This window comes from Aspergillus welwitschiae (assembly GCF_003344945.1).
Source record: "Aspergillus welwitschiae strain CBS 139.54b unplaced genomic scaffold BDQ94scaffold_82, whole genome shotgun sequence".
Lineage (NCBI taxonomy): Eukaryota > Fungi > Ascomycota > Eurotiomycetes > Eurotiales > Aspergillaceae > Aspergillus > Aspergillus welwitschiae.
The window spans coordinates 1-19538 of NW_020798776.1; the positions used below are offsets into that span (position 1 = coordinate 1).

The 19538-nt window shown below is 48.2% G+C and overlaps 5 protein-coding genes across 5 annotated transcripts; 4 read left to right on the forward strand and 1 right to left on the reverse strand.

The window, feature by feature from the left end:
- Positions 1-111: 111 nt before the first annotated feature.
- Positions 112-370, forward strand: BDQ94DRAFT_127057 (uncharacterized protein). The gene has a single exon (XM_026763887.1). The coding sequence runs from the start codon at positions 143-145 to the stop codon at positions 296-298; it is 156 nt and encodes a 51-aa protein (XP_026619866.1). The 5' UTR covers positions 112-142; the 3' UTR covers positions 299-370.
- Positions 371-2220: 1850 nt separating this feature from the next.
- On the forward strand, positions 2221-3841 carry BDQ94DRAFT_186085 (uncharacterized protein; the record flags this gene model as incomplete). Its single annotated transcript, XM_026775054.1, has 3 exons — positions 2221-2272; positions 3113-3471; positions 3521-3841. 3 exons carry the CDS (start codon positions 2221-2223, stop codon positions 3839-3841), a joined length of 732 nt encoding a protein of 243 aa, XP_026619867.1.
- Positions 3842-6683: 2842 nt separating this feature from the next.
- Positions 6684-7419, forward strand: BDQ94DRAFT_154894 (Zn(II)2Cys6 transcription factor domain-containing protein). Its single transcript, XM_026768377.1, has 2 exons — positions 6684-6924; positions 6974-7419. The coding sequence occupies exons 1-2, from the start codon at positions 6793-6795 to the stop codon at positions 7250-7252; spliced, it is 411 nt and encodes a 136-aa protein (XP_026619868.1). The 5' UTR covers positions 6684-6792; the 3' UTR covers positions 7253-7419.
- A 1555-nt stretch (positions 7420-8974) lies between these two features.
- BDQ94DRAFT_186089 (uncharacterized protein) lies at positions 8975-9656 on the forward strand (the record flags this gene model as incomplete). The annotated part of the gene is made up of 2 exons (XM_026775055.1): positions 8975-9136; positions 9456-9656. The coding sequence occupies 2 exons, from the start codon at positions 8975-8977 to the stop codon at positions 9594-9596; spliced, it is 303 nt and encodes a 100-aa protein (XP_026619869.1). The 3' UTR covers positions 9597-9656.
- Positions 9657-13170: 3514 nt separating this feature from the next.
- On the reverse strand, positions 13171-14504 carry BDQ94DRAFT_186091 (uncharacterized protein; the record flags this gene model as incomplete). The annotated part of the gene is made up of 3 exons (XM_026775056.1): positions 13981-14504; positions 13730-13933; positions 13171-13201 (listed from the first exon to the last, which is right to left on the reverse strand). The coding sequence occupies exons 1-3, from the start codon at positions 14250-14252 to the stop codon at positions 13171-13173; spliced, it is 507 nt and encodes a 168-aa protein (XP_026619870.1). The 5' UTR covers positions 14253-14504.
- Between the last annotated feature and the right edge of the window lie 5034 nt (positions 14505-19538).

A 19538-nucleotide genomic window follows, 5' to 3' on the forward strand; every position in this document is an offset into this window, starting at 1 on the left:
GCAGACCCAGCTATGTATCTGTACACCCATTGTTCCGTATGAAAGCTGATTGGAGTTTAGGCCGGTTGCGATGAATGCAGCTGCGGGCCTCGCTACAACATTGATCAACATATACACCGCGCAATCAGCCACTTGGTCTATCATGGCTCTGGTCACCACGGTGATGGTCGGAAGTGCCTTTTTAGTTTCGTTATCGCTGACGGTTCTGTATAAATACGTCTTGTTAAAGAAGGTCGAGGAGGAGCACGAGATGGAAATGCGTACCAGGACGCCTACGTCGACCGACAATCATTCTTGAACACGGGGGAATAATCCCTTGTCAGAAAGTGTCGATCACTTGGGTGCTGGCAGGGTTTGCGTGGAACTATAAGCCGAACTATTCAATCCTAAACTCTTAATATTTCCATAAAGCTCCCCAGTACGACTGCTGGGATACGCGAGGGCACATAATTCCTCCACTGCGTAGGGCAGCCACTGAGGCAAAATACTTTCCTTCTGGTTCGGTGAGACGAGTGTGTCAAATCTCGATGTTAGTATGGAGTACCACCCGACATTTCCATCAGTCTCCATCCACCTTGGACCGCGACGACGACAAGCGGTACAATCCAATCTGGCCCCTTTCACTGGCCATATTTCAGTCTGTCGCCATCCGGTGCGGGCCTGATGATCATCAATTCGGTCGCTATCAGGGGCGGGAAGCCCCGCCGCTTTGAGAAGTTTCATGGCCCGTCTTCGGGCCAGCCCATCGGCGTGCCGTCTATTTTGAACCGTTACCGAAGTTGCTCCACAATCACATTCTCCTAAATTATTTAACAGCATTGGTCTGTGCATATAATGAAATTAGACCGTAATAGCTAGACCGTGATAACAAAGGAGAGGATGTGCCAGGATTTTCTTTGTGGATGCTCAACTATCCCTTCCACTGGCCATCAACGCCTATTCACAATTTATAGACGGTGCGATTGTCGAACCGTGCGTAACTAGAGACCACAAAAATAAGAAACGAAAACAAGCATCAGCTACCTAGCAATAGTCTGCATCTCGATTAGAGGCACAACCACCTCTTCTCAGTTTTACAGTCTAACCCTTTCGAGTGAAGAAAAGCCTGCAAGGAGAATTCCACTGTTCAAGTATTGTATCACCATTTTTCTGTCTTGATGATGAATAAAGCGACCAGAAAGAACTCCTATCGATTTCCAGTTTTCTCGGAACGTTTGTAGCGCTACTGCGATTTCGTCTTTTGAGAGCCTCAGACCGTATACTTGGTTAGCACTGCACACATCTAGCAAATCAGTACGCCAGTACATGGATATGCATTAACAGAGTTTGAGCATAGCGGACCGGAATGGGAGATTCTGAGATATTGATTATTGCCATATGTCCGCCCAAGGGGTGTAAAGGCATGAGTGGGCAAGAGGATCTCAAATGGGCAATTAAAAGATCACTTAAGTAAAGATAGCTCAGGTATCGTGGGTATACTACCAAGCTTGGTGCTCGTAGGCTGAGGTGACTTGACTAGGAGATGATATCTGGGGATGCTATTTCGGCGGGGCTGCTGTGGCGCTGCTAGCTACTACTGACGGCAATTGAGTAATTGAAACTAACAATGTTGTGTAGTAGTGGTAAAATTAGGCCTGGCCTCCGGTCAGAGCGTGCCCGTGCGGAGTCAAGGCAGTGGAGTGCAGCCACATACAGATTTGGGATTATTGTCCGACCCTTACAGAGTCTGAGCGATTGTGTCGTGACGACTCACAGACGTGCCAATGTTCAATTGGCGTATCGAAAGTCTGAGCATCTTCAAGCTGTTAAGCCTGTAATTAAATGTTAGTAGCAATTCGATCCCAGCTGCACATGACAGAAGGGGAGATTACCGCGTCAGTCACCATCCCAGCGAAGATCGGGTGGCTGCCTACTGCTCAGTTGGTTGCCTCGCTTCCACGAAAGATCGGACACTAATCCAAATCCGGACGCGATTGCATACCGCGCACGGCGGACGACTCCATTTGATGTCTAGGCCTGAATCTATCAATGGCCATTCTTAGCTTTGGTTACCCGGCTGCTGCCAGAAAAAGCGGGGAGGTACTTTTGACATGATCCTGGCCTGATTGATCTGCGCAACCGCGATGTTATGGCAGGTTGATGACTGTTTTGCATGCCGGCGGGCCTCGTAGATATCGCTAAGCCTCTCGACGGTTACCATAGATCATAATAAGTGAGTATATGCTGCCATGCTCCTCCAAACCCCGGCCGGGCAAAAGGCAAATATTCGTTGGTCAGTAGATTCCCTATCCTTAGTATTCTCCTGTGGCCCAAGTAACACTTGGTGAAACAGGACAGCAGCCAGTATTCTCGAAAACTTCGACTTGGATGTTGAACGTTCCCAGCTGACAGCTCCAGCACATTTACAGAATTGATGGTCATATGCAGCGTGATAGCTTGCTGCAGGTGCTGGCAGGTGTCTGCCCTCATTGGTTGGTAGAAGTTGCCGCCGTGTAGTTACCTTCGGGGGACGTCCAGGGGCTCTCGCGCAGTTCTGCCGTAGCAGCTAGCAGCGGCACGGCTGCCCCGCCGAAATAGCATCCACAAACATTATTCTCATTATCAAGTCATGCATCCTTCGCCTGCCAGTACATACCTGATAGTATATAGGATTTCTTAGCTGTCCTTTTCCCAAAGTGTTCATTGATATCTTATTGAGATGCTATCGCCCACTCGTGTATGGTACACTGTTTTGGCGGGAACATGTTAAACAAATTGCGGGGTCTCCCTTTGCAGTCCGCTATGCGCAGACTTTGTTGATATGTATATGGATGTACTGCGCACTAACTTGCTTGGTTTGTTTGATGTCAAGATTGACATGTGCTTTTGATAAATTCAGAATGATAAATCCAGGAAATTAGAGTAACGAAGTGCCTGAGAGGACCAGGAAATGACTGAAATTTCTTCTATGCGCTGGATCAAATCCCAGACAGCAAATTGGTAAGGCAATATTTAGGCAGGTTTTCCTTACGGGGTCCCCTCACTCAAAAGGGTATTGCAGAAGTAGAGGGAAATGGATTGGTTATTGATCCAACTATGGGGGACTATCTGTGGTGGCTAATGGCTGTTTTAGCTTTGGTTTCCCATTTCTCGTTACATAGGGTTCGACAATTGCGCTGCTTCTTGATGAGAATAGACTATTTTAACGCTTTGGTCAGTGGAATGATGATAGGACTATCTACGGAGAGAATTCTGCAACGGTTTCGCAGTAATCTATATAAACTTACTTTTACCCATGCCATGAGTCGCCCCAGGGTACTATACACACCTTTACCGGCATTCACTTTTGGTAATCACATCACGATGCCTACTTTACTCAACATGATAAATCTGGCGCACCTTGATGACCATGAAATCCAGCAAGAATGCCCAAGCAGCCTTTCAGAAACTGGCCAAAACAGGGAAACGAGTATTTTCCGTCTGATCGAAGAGGTAGAGTCAGGCTCATCTCTAGACAATGCGAACTCCTAATGATAATCAGGTCAAGGATCAGAGCTCTCGGATGCTTCAATTTTCGAGCGCATACCGAGTTTCTACTCATCGAGGGGTCTCACTACCATCCTATGAAGAACTACAATACGCTCTCTCGCTTCAAAGGAACTTGTTGGCTGCCTTCCAGCAGTTGAGAACCACCCTCATGCTGGAAGAGAGCGGGCCGGATGTTTGTCTGGAATGTCTTGCCTGTACGATCGTTGTCTCACACAAGTGCAACATAGGCCAAGCTTACAGGACCATTGAGCCCACGCTGAGTGGTCCTTGCGCAGGCATGGAGGTTTATTATAGAAGGAAAGACTATTTGTGAATGAAAGGTCCTATATTGGCAGTTTTCTCTGCTTGCTAGGTTATCAATTTTAATACATGTACTTACTCCCTTGCTGAATTCCAGAATATATGCTCCCTCCTGCAGTGTTATTGTGTGAATCAGGAATCCCTGAATCCTCTGATTGCTTCAATTGGTATCAAGAACGGACATAGATGTGTATAGTATGCCGGTCAGCGCATGACATAGGCCGAAAGTAGGTTCAAAAAGACCACTGAGAGGACTTTGCATAATCCTCTCGGTATAAGAGTGTTAAGCTCTTCCACTTGCCAAAGTGCAGAACTAGTCAAAATTCCATATAAAGGCTGCGCAATTGTCGATATCCTTGTGTAGCGCGACGAAAAGAATCTAAGCCACCAAGTGTAGTACCTATTAGATCAGAATTTACTTATTACATTTAGTCCTGCAGTATCCGTTTAGCTGTCAAAATTCTCGCAAGAGAAGTTCTATATTCAAGTAGTCTCCCATTATCCCTGCCTGGTGATTTAGCCAAGCGCTCAGAATAGTTATTTATCATTTCCCAGTTCTCTCGAACACCTCCTAACGCTAATTTCCAAAACTGACCATCGTTTGTATCACAAAACAAGTGTCAAAATAAATTCACATAGGCCTAGCAACTTACGCATTCGATACATTATAGATCAGCAAGTTTGGGCATAGCCGAAGGCAAAAGGACGCCCTAAGATTCTTTTATATGCCCGTTAAAGCAGTGTGATATACAGGAGTAGGCATTAGAATCCTAAGTAAGACATCAGTCACCACATAGAAAGAGCTAGGGAAGGGATCGTAATATACTACCAGGGATGTGCTGGCGGGCACGACTTGGTAAGGGGGATTACATTTGCAGATGGTATCTCGGCGGGGCTGCCGGTGCCACTGCCATCTGCTACAGAGGATCTGCGCAAGGCCCCTTGCACGTCCACCATATGTAACTGCACGACGGCAACTTCTACCAGCCAATGAGGGCAGACGTTCGAATGCCAGCACCTGCAGCGAGGTGTCACGCTGCATATTGATCGCCCATTTTGTAGATCTCCTGGAGCTGCCAACGAAGAATGCTCGATGTCTAATTCGAGGTTCTCGAAGAAGCCTGATTGCTCTCTTGCCCGCGGGTAACAGTGGGAGCACAGCCTAGATTATTTTATATTCTTCAACATATCTAATCCATGATCCTCCTATCCATAATGTTTCACGGTGATATATGATTTACAGCGGTATACTCTGAATACTTAATTTTCAAACCAGCATGGGTTTCCAGGAGCATGAGAGTAGAAAACCCCTTTTAGAATCTGCGGTAACCGTCATGGGGCTTTAGCAAAATTTGCGAGCCTCGTTGCATGCAAAGCAGTAACATTTTTGCCACTGCATCCCTGATTGCGCTGATTGATCCAGCCAGACCAACATCAAAAGTACCTTATAGCCGTTCCTGACAGCTGCTTGGTAACAGAAGCCAAGGATGTCCATTACTAGCTTTGGTCTAGACCTCAATGGGAACCGTCCGCCGTGCGGGGTCAAGGCCGCGGAATGCAGTCTGGATTTAGTTAGTGTCCGGTGGTAAGGCAACCAACTGAGCAGTAGGCAGCCATCCGATCTTCGCTGGCCCGGTGACCAACCCGGTAATTTCCCTGTCCGTCATGGGCAATGGATTGGATGGTTACCAACGTTTACACAATAATTATTCTCTTGTACGTACATCTGTAGCGCCCTCTAGATGTTTCATGGCATTCTTCTCGCCCTAAAACCATTTGGAGTACATCGGATCATATCTTGAAACGGCTCTCGATCGGGAATTGGTGGCAGGTGATGTGGAAAACTACCACCCAACCTTTCATTCGGCACTTGGAAAGTAGAGTGACCGATATACGCAGTATTGGCATACGTAGCATAGACGTTAAGGTTTTTTCCCTTGACAGCTTTTCCCCACCTCAAGTCACATCAGCGCTAGAGGAAATCAGTGCTTCTTCATTGGACAGATGTAGAATCATGAGCACTGTGTATGTGGAATGTGCCACGCGCAAGGACAATCACTTTGAAGACGAGTCAGCTATCAAGGACATTCGTATTTTTGAATATTTCTAGTCAAGGCTTTCTATCGTCTGGAAAGCTCCAGGGTAGCTATTCGTAGTAGCCAACGTGGTTTTTCTGTGTAAAATTGCATTCGGTTCACAAAGCCGGTTTACTCTGACGTAATCTCATGGCTGTCGGAGCTCCTCGCCTCTCTTCTCCGCATTAATCGGATGATGCAACGAATCTTTAGACTTTTATCACTGCTACTTGCGCAGAGACTGCTCGAAATAGCACTCCATATTTCACTATATAGATAGTTGTTCTATGAGACGTTAGGCCCAGAAAGTTCTGCCAATCATTGGTCTTTCCTGTAGCAAACGAATAACGGTGCTCGAAGGTATATACCGGTTATTTAAAGCAAGTCATAAGTCTAGAGAGGAGCTGGAAGGCTGGCAGCTCATAGGCAAGCCCGTCAAACAAGGCGATTCGTATTACTAGGTGGCTTATTGAGCACTCTCAATTGCAGGTGACTAACCCTTGCAGCCCTTGTCTGCTGCCAGGGAACCTTATATCATGGGTGGCCATATACACAGGCTGATACCTCACTGCAAGTGATAGCAATTATCTGCTGTCATTGGCCGGCAAATTATGCCTTATGCATTGGTGGCGTTTCTGGTGGACTTGCAAGGGGTGTTGCACGAATCAGCTGTAGTTCGGCGGGGGCAGCCCGCCTGTTGCACGGCAACTTGGACAAGCATATGCCATATAATAAATACAAAGCTCTACACCCATATTATTTGAATATTGATTTTTGCGCGTGTGGAAAAGGACACATTCACGCTGGTCCGAGACGCACCTAGGAGACGCAATCTCTGATGATTTTATTTAGGTCTTGACTGTCCTTCCCGGTCCGTACATTGGTGGCCATGACGGAAAATGTCCGACTTCGACAATTGCGCCCGGCAACTGAGGCCCCATATACCGAACCGATTCATCGCGGATTAACTCCAAATCGGCGAAATACTGCATGCACAATGTGTCGCAGAAAGAGAAGGAAGGTTTGTTTGTCTCACATAACTTAGCTCAGAATTGGCTAAAGACCGACAGTGTACTGGGACACCAATTTGTCTATCTTGCATGTCCTCGAGGTCAGAGTGTATCTTCGAACCGCACAAAGACAAGCGTAGGAAGGCGGCATTGCGCCATGCCGAAAAAAATGGACAAAAACTTGCGATTCTTCTTGAGCGTCTCCTTACATTCCTCAAGATCGAAAAGGACGAGACAGTTCTCCAATGGAAAAGAAGCTTAAATGATATCCTGTCGCCTGACATGATGATTGCAAAGCTAGAAAGAGACATTGAGCTAGGTCTGGGTTCGAGTCGGTAGGGATCGTACCATGTGGCTGATAGCTAGTGGTTTTGTATCTACTGAACCTGTCGTGAGTTATGCGGGATATCGATAATGTTTTGTAAGGCCAAAATCTTTCGCTTCGGCATGAATTGCCAGATAATAGTAGTTTCCAATAGTTGCACCCAGTACATAGTTGGTGGGGGGAGAGTTGGTTTGGGGGGCAGGGGTTGTTGTGTGTTTAAGGGGGCGGCAATCTTTATGCCTACCAAAAAATGCATCACGCGACAGCCGTACAAGCCGCACGAGCAATGGTTAGTCGTTCAATATATGACCGTATCCCGACTGTTTCTTCCGCTCGGGAATGTGCGCTATTTTCGAAATCCCACACTTTCTTGGTACTCGAGGAACTTCTTACGTAGGTAAGACCCTCCACGTATTCAACCGCATTTCCCAGTTGCTGATGTCGTGGCTTAGGCAAATGGCAAGCCACAAGTGGCTTGTCCCGAGCCGAGTAAGCGAAAGGCTTGTAACGTAAACCACGATCGCGCGGCCCATCTTGTAATACCATACAAAACATATACTCTTTGAGAAGTGTTATATCTCACTAATCACATCTCTTGGGAGGATATAACTCTGCATATTGATTACTGATTAAAGATAAACTTCTGAGACTTACTCAAAAAGTTTTTAAAAGATATATTTCATATTGAATATATGCACCATGTAAAAATACACGTAAAATACGGGTATTTTATATGACCAGCCATTATTAATGGTTATAAATATACTAGAAAAATATTAAAATAAAATTTGTTATGCCTATAGTCCATGTTCTCAGAATGAAATGCTTTACTCTCTAAGTGGCTGAGATATTTTGAATCAAAAAAGTAGCTTTTATATGGCATTATTAGATGGGCCGCTCGACCGTATGGGCCGCGCGATCGTGGCTTACGTTGAGTTAGTTGTTAGCCTGGCCGGCTGTGAAGACAAGATTGCCTCTCCGTACGGAACATCATAGTTTGTTGAATAGACTCGCGCTACTCGAGCTACACACACCATGTGAGATCGGCTCTTGGCCCACGAAAGTGCCCATTCACTAGCAACGCATAGATCTGGAAATTATGATATTGATTGCTGGTCAGAAGGCAGACAACTCTGTTGGTTGTAGGAGTTGGCGATGATGCTGCTAGGCTGAGGCTTTAAGGTATAGAACTCGCAAGGATTAGACCTACTATGCAAGCAAGACCGATGAAGACGAGGAGGCATTTCGGTGCCGCTATACGATGGCTGTGGGGGCGGAGCTATCGGAGGATTGTTATAGGGGACACTGCTTCTAGCTATGGCTTCATGATGGATAGGTAATGTTTATATCTGGGGGAATAAACTAGACTGTCTGCTTTGAGGACGGCATCGTGGCGCAGCACAATGGGTACGAGCATACCATGCGTAGCGTTCAGCAAGTAGAATTCATGTACCGACATGGTACGATCAAGGCCTGGCTAGGCCTACGGCCCTTCTACACGGAGAAGCTCCTCGGTTGGGACCTGGTACATCGGCCCATCTCCCTGCCCTGGAATGTGCTGATCGTCTCCCTTTGCCGGTACAGGCGTTCACACCCGCCGGATAATTTGCTTCACGTAAGGCATCCTTAGCGACTTGTTGCTGCTGATGGTCTGCTTCGTCTACGTGCCGCTCTTGATCAGCCTCTTCCTGGCCGGTCCGGTCGCCTGGTACCCCATGCGGGATGGCGTGCAAGTAATGGACGCGCCTGGCTGCTACTTGCAGGCCCTTCTTTCCAACTACAAGGACGTTCTAACCCTCCTGGAAGACACTGAGCATGTGGAGGACGTGGTCCTCACCAAGGCAGTGGTCAGCGTGATCGTAATTCTTGGGACGGGGCAGACTGAGCTGTTCCGACAAGTCATCTCCCCATCGTAGATACAGCATGTTAGAGTGGTTCCAAACAAGGGGAAGAAGAGGGGAAGAAGAAGTCGTGGAATAGAAGGCGCCGTATCGGGACAACGAGGCCCATGCTACGAGACGAACATAGATTATTAAGTAGGGATTGCTCAGTATAGCTGAGTTTTGTTTGAAGCAGTCTATATCCGCGACCCATCTGATGATTTCTTCTGCATCCAGCGGACCCTGTGTGTACAGTACCTAAGGGTCTCAAGAAACAGCTGATATTGGGCATCTCCGTATTTGTTTGCCTTCTGTTGGAGCACTGACTCCTTAGTAGGCAAGGGTAGACCTCGCCAAAACGCGGGTTGGGTTGAGTTTCCATCTTTTGAGCCCGCCCACGAGTTACCCAGGCTGGGTTTCGGGGGTCCCCAACCCGCCCAAAAATCACGGTGGCTGTGATGAGTATCATGGTGGCTGAAACTTATGGCAGGGATGGGACCAGCATATATATGTGCTATCCCGCCTTTGTAAAGAAAAACTCCTTAAGTAACCGACAATCAATCAATCTATTCTTACTTCAGCAGTTTCAAAAGATGGAAACCCAGCCGAACCCGCGTTTTGGCGAGGTTTAGCGACAACCTGCATTGCTGCGGATCAAAGCGGCGTGGGGTATTTTCTCGCCCAGCGCGGTCATTCGTCCAATTTAGCCTTATTCGCTCTGATATATAGAACAATTCGTTAGTATGTGGTCTCTGAAACTGGCCTGCCTGGCCTGTGGCTCAAGGCTTCCTCCCTCATTGACACCATCTCACAAAGTAGTATTGACCTATGGAACTTGAACAACCCTGGGCAACGGGACATGCCGAGTGGTGGGCGACGTAGGTAAGTTACGGGGAATTGTTGAATCGACGGGATGTCGATCAACAGGGAACATTCCCAGGACAATGAATACTCCGCATATAAGTGTTTCCTGGCCTCCCCTCCTTGGTCTTCCGCATAGCGGGCAATACACCTACCTGAATCTTGCAATTTACGCCGGTCTCTGCAAGCGCAGTCCTCCCACTTAGATCATGTTGTTATTCACTCTCGCTCCCCCTGTCCATGAGACACTACTGGGCCCAGATTTTTAGAGAGAAACGTGAATATCCATCATGGGTAGCTCGTCATCTTCGTTTAACGTGCCCGGAGAAAGCTTAGATATATTCAATCCAGCGCAAACCCAGAGCGAAAGAACTTCTACGGGCCATATTTCGGCTGCTGGAGAGGAACATAAAATGGCACCGCCGTCCGACAGCAACTCCCATCGCTGCTCAGCCCTCAGATCCCCTGGAGGCAAAATCGTGGCCGACGAAAAGCTTGGCCCAGTCCTATCCCGATCAGCATCCCCAGCCCTTCCGAGCATCATTCGGACGACCAAAGCTCTCTACTGACGCAGGTGGTGAGGCGGCCGGCCCCTACACGCGTCTCCAGTCCACCGATCTGCCATAACAGAGCACAGTCAACTCATGATCAGAAATTGACCGTCTAAGCCCCAGCCGAGCGTGAGAGCCGCAGCAGGTATATGGTCATGGTGCATTGCTTCATTGAAGGTTCGCAGGACTACCCTAGTAAAAGCATGCTTCGTGTGGCGATCAAAGTAGTCTTATGTGTTGACGACCTTTAATGCAGGGACGAGCAGGACGAGACGCACGAGCTCGCAGTACCGCATGCCAGATACTGGGATGCCGTCTCAGTCCTTATATGCACCCTCCACGATCAATCTGCTGTGGCGGTTATTATAACACATCTCCGGTCGCGCGAGGCAGTAAGTATAAATCGAGACCGAGACGTATGCGGCCGTAAAGGCACTCTTCACAATGACTTTCCCGAATGGCGGGGCATACCGTCGCGCTTGGTGTCTTTTCAATTGGCTGGTGGGCAATCGAAGCAATCTGTATCCGTCTGCGGCAAGGTTCTTGCAGATCATTTATCTACCTACTGTAAATTTCCTTCGCACTACCCTGCACTGCAAGCTGCCACGTTGGCTGAGGCGATATCGACTCGACAACTCACTACGTGTGGCTGGTACAAGGGTGGTCTGAGCACAGAGAGCAGCAGAAGTCGGCGTTAGGGCTAACTGGATACGTTGCACTGCGCCTCTGCTCCTTTATGTCTTCATGGTGCAACCAATTTGTCCCGTCCATGTCAGTGCCGGGTCTGAGAATCCGTCACGGAGCTATCTATTATGTTCAAGGCTGGCGCGCCTATTGAATTTATACGCGTCTCGTGGAGTGGGTGGGAAGAGGTCTGCGCCTGGGCAACCTTGCATCCTCTGAACAGATTAACGTCCCAACTGATTGCCACGCACCCGTTCCCGGAGCAGATGGTATAGCAGATTATTAACCATGTCCACTCCGTGTCCTGTCACCATCTTTCCACCATCTTTTGAACATATTCTCACTATTCTTTGCCTCTTTACCTTATTTCCCCCCACCCCATGACCAGACGGGCAATCTCCGGGGGTCCATCGTGCATTGCCCGTCACAAAGGTTGGAATATGTCGAGTAGGCCATAAACCGAACGCATCTGAGCGGGAAGTATTGAACGAGCAACTAGTTCGAATCAGATATACCTCGATGCGCAGACTCCTTGTCCAAAGCGAACTGGAGTGGGTTACCACAGGACTCGCGACGTCGTGTACGTCATTGTTCAGGCGCAGGATATGCCATGGATGGAATCTATTGTGACTGGGCATACATCGTATGTCTCAGGGCTGATAATCGGGCCTTTTGCTAGCGTCTGCTGAATTTGTTGTGCTTTCGTGTCTCCATCCCAAAACTTGAAATGGGATCAAGTTTAGGCTGAGTAGGTGAGATAACTTTATCTCCCGTCCTTTAAAGTGATACTGGGGTAGTCCGGGGACCACAGACTGTTTCAGAGGGTGCGGATGAGCTCCAAGACCATGCGGCGTGTCGACTGCAGGACCGTCCTCCGGAACAGGATAGACATTTCTCCTATCTTTCTGCAGCCCGTATGCTTGACTGGGTTGCCTTGGCCTAGCCTCTTCCCTAGTAACTCCTATGGCTGACCAGCTAGGAGTAGGCGGCCGTCTTTTGGGAATGCACAGATCACCATTCGGACTTGCAGCCATGGGTTGCGGTGACACGCGCTTTGGCGCTTCTTGACGCCACACTCCTTTGATTGATGCCGCCGCCAGAAGACAATCAGGAATAACAGTTTCCTCATCGGTGGACCCATCAGCCATGGGATGGGCACTGTGCGGGTATGCCCCGTTCGATGGAGAAGCGTTGCAGGTAAAGGACATTCTGGGACAGCGGATTGTAAGTCACAAAAATGCAGGGCTGCTGGAGGCTAGGGTAATGGAAAATTAATGTATCGTGCATATGATACAGGCATCCTGCCGTCCTGAGCAGCTTCTTATATCCTTTGTGCACATATAATGCTGTATCATATGATGTGCCAATGTAAGTGGCACGCGGAATATCTTGATAGTGAGATTATTAGCTCTTCCGCATTCTCTGTGCAGGGGTTCAAGAATATGCTATCTGTCAATACTTTGCGAGTCATGCGCCATCACTTCCACATTGCTGTTTACTAACCGTGACATCATGCGCAATGCCCTCCTGGCCTATATGGCAACACAGTCCAACCCATGGCCTTATGGTGTCTGCTATCTGCTCTAGCCTCGGCCCTGATCAGTATAGTAGCATGGTAGACATTACCATCATTCAGTGGCTTAGCGACTTACAAGTCCTTGACAGGTATAGTATCCGGGCTGGTAGCGCTAGCACAGCAACTGCGAATTATAACAATTTGTGCTCGGGTTAACATCAGCTAAGGGTGCTATCTGGCTTATTATCTTGTCATCTGAGCTTCCACATCGCAGTCGGTAATAAGGCACACATTGGAATTTTCGTCATTTGTAAGGAATGAAAGCATTCAAGTTCTAGTACAATGGGACAGAACTTATCCTGATCGTCTCTGGGAGACCCCCCACCAGGTGGTGGTTGAATTGTCATACCGAGTGGCCGATCGCTCTGTCCCTGGGTATGTCATCTTCCAGCATCGAAATATCGGATTTCGCTAGAAGAAAATTTCGGTCAAGTCAGCGGGTGACATGCTAGGACTTTGCTTCACTCATATGTATATAAATGGGGGAAGTAGTTGTGCGAGAACTTATTCACAATTTTAGGCTGATAGATCGCCTTTCAGACAGACAGAAAACAACATGTCATAACGTAACCCACGGTCCGGCGGGCCACCCCTTGAATCGACCGCCACCACTGGCCTACTTGCATTTACTTGAATATTTCGGTGCGCCAAAAGACTCGGAAGAGGATTGGTCTTGCAGCTGCTTCTTACGGCATACCATGGATGATGGACCATGTTCGCTGGTTCCCGGTTGCTCGACCTCTTCTGTCTCTTGTCTCACCCTCAACTTACCATGTACCAAGGGCAATTGTGAACAACAAAGCATAATAACTGGCCATGCCAATATGATATTTCCCCGCATACACTCCCACCCCCTTAAAATCGATGATCGGACAGATGCGGCTTGCTGTTCCTTTGTTTTCGCGTGATGTGGGGCTTGACGTTCGAGAAGATTGATACTCGGCGTCCCGGAAGTCGTCATTCGTAACGGGCCCAAGGTCCGGTACGGTGACAACGTCCAGTCGTAAGCGGTCCGTATCAATATCGATCAGAGCACTTGATTGTTTGCAGTCTAGCTCCAAAACCATATTATCTCGGGTAACTCCAGCTGTAGAGACCGTCTCTATACAGCCAAGTTCAAGATAGTTGCATAAGACCCCCCATCTGCAGACGATGAAATGAGAGGACGGTATATCATATATTACACTTACACCCATTGGACGCAATAGCAGGATTCATGTCGCTGCATTAGATGTTCTGGAAGCCACATATATCCCTTCAGGACGTCAATCGGTGGGTAGCCGTCCTTGATGAGAAAGTCGATAGAACTCATAACTGCTAGGAGACTATTTCGCGTGTAATAGAGCATGATTTTCGAGAGATCTGCATCGATGCACCTGTCAAGTTGACAGAATGCGATGATCCAGTGGGATCTGCAGTAATCTGTCGAAATGAGCTGAGCCTTGATAGACCTTTGGTCCATGGTATCCACCGTGAAAGCACTGTCACGTTTAGAGCCGGAATCGTCCAACGTACTAGACGAATCCTGCGGTGCACTAGACTGGAGCAATAGATGACCACGGTGACTAGAGCAAGTTTAACCAACCAGATACGGGATACCTCGTAAGAGAGTGTGTCCAGTGCCCTTGCTCCGGTTTCCTGGGAATTGAAGGCACTGTTAAATCACGCATCGACATGATCCTGATTATTGCATATATCACTTACTTGGTTGGCCTAATGGCTGGTCCAAAGGGTTTCTAGTCATTGGCCGGAAGTCGATCAAGCTTTTAGAGATACCAAGTACGGATGTAAATTCACGTAGTCGGTGGTGCTAGCTTCACTGTATGGGTTCCTGGCCTTTTGAAATGGTGGTTAAGAATATTTCAAGTCTCTATCTTCTCCCAATAGTAAGTTGGAACAAACGTCGCCCAGCGCTTGAAATTTCCTTAGAAGGATCTTCAGCCAATAACAGAGCGTTTCAAAGCAAGACCATCATGGGTACGGACGGAATTGAGGGACGGTTCGAGAGCCGTAGGTGGGTAGATTTTCTAGGTGGAGCGCGAAGGAGACAACAGCTTATCATTTATAGTTGGGTTATGTGGAGGTGTCAAACATTACCAGCTTTCTGCACGCCGGTCTCTTGTCTATGCGTCAGCAGAAGGCTTGCTTGTTGATGCGTTGTCTGCATTTGCTAGCCGAAGTAGCTATTCGAATAGGCTTCGGACAGTGCATGGCTCGGACCATCAAAAGACTCGCCACAGAAATAACCATAACATGCTCTTGGGACCATTTCGTTAACTGGTCACGTCATGCGAAATGCAAAGGTACAGATGTTTTTTTCTTTAAACTGTGCTGACAGGCCAATAATTCAATGCTAGCGCGCGCGTTGGGTGGGAAACGCTCTCTGACCCAGCGGGGGTTGCCCACACCCAGAGTGTGACACTCATCACCTACAAATTCCCTGAAGAGGATACGTAACTGTCCTAGCAATCGTTCAGAGCGCGAACTGACGACATGTCACATACACCCGAGATTGATGTCGGTGCTAGGCCGCTCTATTGATTGGTGTTGGTGTGCTTTCGGCCTTGCAGGCAGTAAATGTTCGTTTGTCCTAGGGTCGTTGCTTTGACCGCTCGTTGGTTGGTGTCAGTACAATGGCCAACCAGCACATTGTTTAGAGTGCAATATGTAAGCGCTCAAGAGCTGACGGGCGACGGAGCCAAAGCCTCACCTGATGGTCTATGGGATTAATATATTCTTAATCCATGCAATCCTGTTAGGGTACGGAGAGGTTCTGCTACACTTGCCGTCGCAGTATGTGAGTGGCACTTGCAGCATCGCGCTGAAGACTTTGCAGTTCGTCCGACTGCACCCTTGTTTAGCGCAAGTTGGGATTCCATATTCTGGCTATCCCACAATACTCCTAGATAATCGGTCTTTAAACAACAATGCTGATCGGAGATAATGTTACTGGCTGTGTGAAATACAGGCTATTTACAAAGCAAAAGTTCCGGAGTCTTTTTTGGCTAGTCTAATTGTTTCCCGCTTTACAGGCACAGGTGGCGAACTACATAAGCCTGTTCCCCTTCATGCTTGGAGGAGCTTGCTGGTAGTGACCCCACGTAGTTACTCTAGCACTGGGATAAGGAGCCAGAGAAGTATATTGTCATCGGAGGCGGCGTCAATGACCCCCCTCGGTAGGCTGCCTGCAGATGACTGTGATCACGTGGTCTCCAATATGTTGATTTCAGACATATCGCAGAAATGGGAACGTTCACAAATAGATCTACAGTGGAAGGGGAACGAGAACGGGTTACATCGCGCGAAAGGAAGGCACCATCACCACATCGATTGGACCTTGCTTGCAAGCCGCGCGCGCCGGCTTTGCGGCTCGCTTCCCCGGGGACCAAATTTACCTGTTCGATACTCTCTCCCTGTAGATGTTGGCTTGCAGCGTCAAAGCACCAGATTCGCTGGAAGGAGATTCCGCTCACATCAATGGGCGCATCCTAGGACAATTTTCGCACGCATCATCTTTCTTCTTTTACACCTTTTGGTACCCTTGCTATGATCTATGGATCAAAATTTCGTGTCAAGCCGATAGATCGCTTCTCAGACACAAACTGTCATGTTCCTTGCACCATGTTACTAATAAGCTTTGCAGCCAACAAACACTGACATCCCCTTAAGTGTTGAACAAGCTCTGACTGTGTGCTTAGCCATCTTGGCTAGTTCCGTTCGGTTACCGAAATTCCACTACCACCTGGTAGGGTCCCAATCAAAAGGTGCTTTGACCCGGCGCGCTAGCCCATGAATGGTATCGGCTGCTTTGCAGGACTCTTAAGGTCAGCCGCTGTCTTAAGAGTGTCTCATAATCTTTCTTGCTACATACCTTACGATTCCTATAGAGGTATCCCGCCTAGCTCCGGAGAAACGTCCCACCAATCGTTACGGCCCGTACACCACCATGATTATTAAAGATGGTAAGAAGAAAGAAAAAGAAAAAAGGGAAAAGACATTCCTCACGCTCTCAGCTACTTTCAGTGGCCCTCTTCCTCTCGCGCATCTGTTAAGGTTTTACAGAACATCTCAAAGGAAAGTAGTTTGCCACTCACAACTCGGAAGCCCGGATCAGCTGCTCCTGCCAGTTCAGGGATATCAAGGATTATTCAACTTCTTTGGCCCTGCCTTGGCTGTCTGGGCCTAAGTATTTGATAGATCAGATCCCCAGTCGCCTTCCATCGCCTTGGCTATCACCTACTGGGGATAGTAGGCCTCTGCAGAGCTATACTCTGGCGATTCTTTGGTGGTGACTCGGGAAATTGACCCGTGGTATTCACCAATTCTACTCTCTGGAATGGTATCGGACATCACGCTGTAGAAATTATCGGGTTATAACAAGAAGAATAACATTGACAGAAGACTTGTAGGCCTACCAGAAAAAGCCACACTGTATATAACGTACTAGGTCGGGCAAAGGCGTGTAGCAAGTATGCAACAACAAGCTTCAATTTCGCGCTAGCAGGAATTACGCAGGCGATGGATCCGAGCCGCCTAGTTGTGGAGCTAGTCAAGGGCAGCCATAGTCTCAACGAAAAGAACAGATCATGTTCAATATCACGCCTCTCCGCGTTTGCTTACTCCGCATCACGCTTTGGGATTGCTGGCTACCCCGTAACTAGAAACAGAGATCACAATAATTTTGTCACAAGAATGGATCGATGGCTCATATCAGGCTCTGACTTGGGGAGCTTAGGCGGGCAACCGCTACTTGGGTGTGTTGCTTGAGCCGTTGGGGCCTCTAGTCCCATTGCCTCTGCTGATATAGTCCCCTGCGGAGATAAGCAATTTGATAAGCAGAATTCTCTGGAATGTGCTCGGCGTCAACAGTGAATAAGTGAACCCAATCCAACTTCCAGCTCATTAGCCACCATGTACGTGGGAAACTACTGACTAGCTGACTACCGTGACCAGCTGATACATAAACAAGGGCCGACCGAACTAGCATCTAGGAAATGGCTAGCTAACAGCAGCCCGGGCCGATTACAAAGCACTTTGAGTGCCAAGGAAGAAAATAAATGGGCTGCGGAGGAACGCCAGCGGGAAGCCAAGGAAACAAGCAAAGCAGAGAAGGGACAAGAGAGAGAACAAGCACGAGAAACCACCTTTGCTGATCTTATTCCACCTCGGACCTTTAGTTTTCGGTATTTCGGTCACATGGCGAAACCACAATGTCGGAACAAGGAGAACAATGATCTCGAGCCAGGTAGTGCGCCAGTACACTGATATGCGTCAACAGGTTCTGGGCATAGCGGGCTGTAAGGGAGACCATGAGATTCGTTTATTATAGCTAGTGTAACGGACATACTATACTACCAGGCATGCATTCGCAGACCGAGAATGGATGACTTGATAAGGGGCATGATGTTTTGTGGATTGCCTCGGTGGGGCTGCCGTGCCGCTGATAGCTAGTCAATCAGACTATCGTGGATCTGTGCGAGAATCCTTGCATGTCCTCCAAACGTAGCTACATGATGGCAGCTTCTAGCAACCAATGAGTGCGGCTGCGTGAATGCCATCACTTGCAGCGAGGCGTCACGCTACATATGATCACCAGTTCTGGGCGGAGTTCTCCTGAAGCTGTCAGCTAAAACGTTCAACATCCACAACCAGAATTTTTTGAAAATCTTCGCTGCTGTCTGGTCGAGGGGCAACAGTAGGGGTCACACTCATGCAAAATCTACGCCATTCCTAGAATACTCCTTGGTGTGTCCATTATGTTTCAGCGAGAATTGCCCGGGCGAAGGAAGCTCAAAAAAAATAATAATAACAATAAAAATAGAAGGAGTCTGCGGGCCGACAAATTCCTGTTATTCACCCAGCCAGGGTTTCGAGAGGCATGGCAGCATATACATACTCATTACGATCTGTGAGGCTCCTCGCATGCAAAATAATTTCCGGCCTCCCATGCCTTTGTAGCTGCATAGATAAAAGTACCTCCCGGCTGTTTTGGCGGCAGACGGGTAGGCCTGCACGTCAACCCGAGTCACCGGCCGTGCAGGATTAAGGCAGTGGAATCCAGCTACGTACTGATTTCGATTGGTGTCGGCTCCTTCGTGTGAGTAAATCAACTCATTCAGCAGTAGGCAGCCACCTTTATCTGGGTTGGCGACCAATGCGGCAATCTCTGCGTCTGCCAGGAGGAATTTGAATTGGATTGGTATCAATACCTGACCGTGAAAAGGGAGGATCGGAATAGACTATGCTGGGGTCACTGCGTTATATATCCTGCCGTCATGATCAGTAGCGATGTGTCTCCCCGATGATGCCTATAGGTTCAGAAGGCAAGTTATTGTTGAGCTCTCGCACACTTGGGCTTTGGGAAGGCCATCACCTCCTAGCAGACCGCATCCACCCACCGTACACCCATGATCCGGTCAACTACGTTGCACGCGATCCGGGTCAAAGCGAACCTAGGATATGCTGACCGAACACTCAAAAAGTGCATTCGTCGTCTGACGTTTCCTCATTCGCCTCTCTCCCTTACACTTTAACACAAGGGAAAGTGGGGACGGGGGGGGTTGGGCGGAAGGTGATCGGAGAAGCACAGCTTAAACACAAGCGCCTCTCCATAGCGTGATTACAGGAGAGTAATAAATACAGTTAACGACAAGATAGCAGAAACGGCGAAATATCAAGACTTTAGGAAAGAGAACATCAGCGAATGGGGCCTCTTCTGCCAAAAAAAAAAAAAAAAAAAAAAAAAAAA

Bases quoted from the DNA above. Each gene is read 5' to 3' on its own strand.
- BDQ94DRAFT_127057 (XM_026763887.1), top strand. From the start codon at position 143: ATGGCTCTGGTCACCACGGTGATGGTCGGAAGTGCCTTTTTAGTTTCG.
- BDQ94DRAFT_154894 (XM_026768377.1), top strand. From the start codon at position 6,793: ATGACGGAAAATGTCCGACTTCGACAATTGCGCCCGGCAACTGAGGCC. The intron at 6,925-6,973 runs GTTTGTTTGTCT...AAAGACCGACAG, and splicing joins GTCGCAGAAAGAGAAGGAAG to TGTACTGGGACACCAATTTG.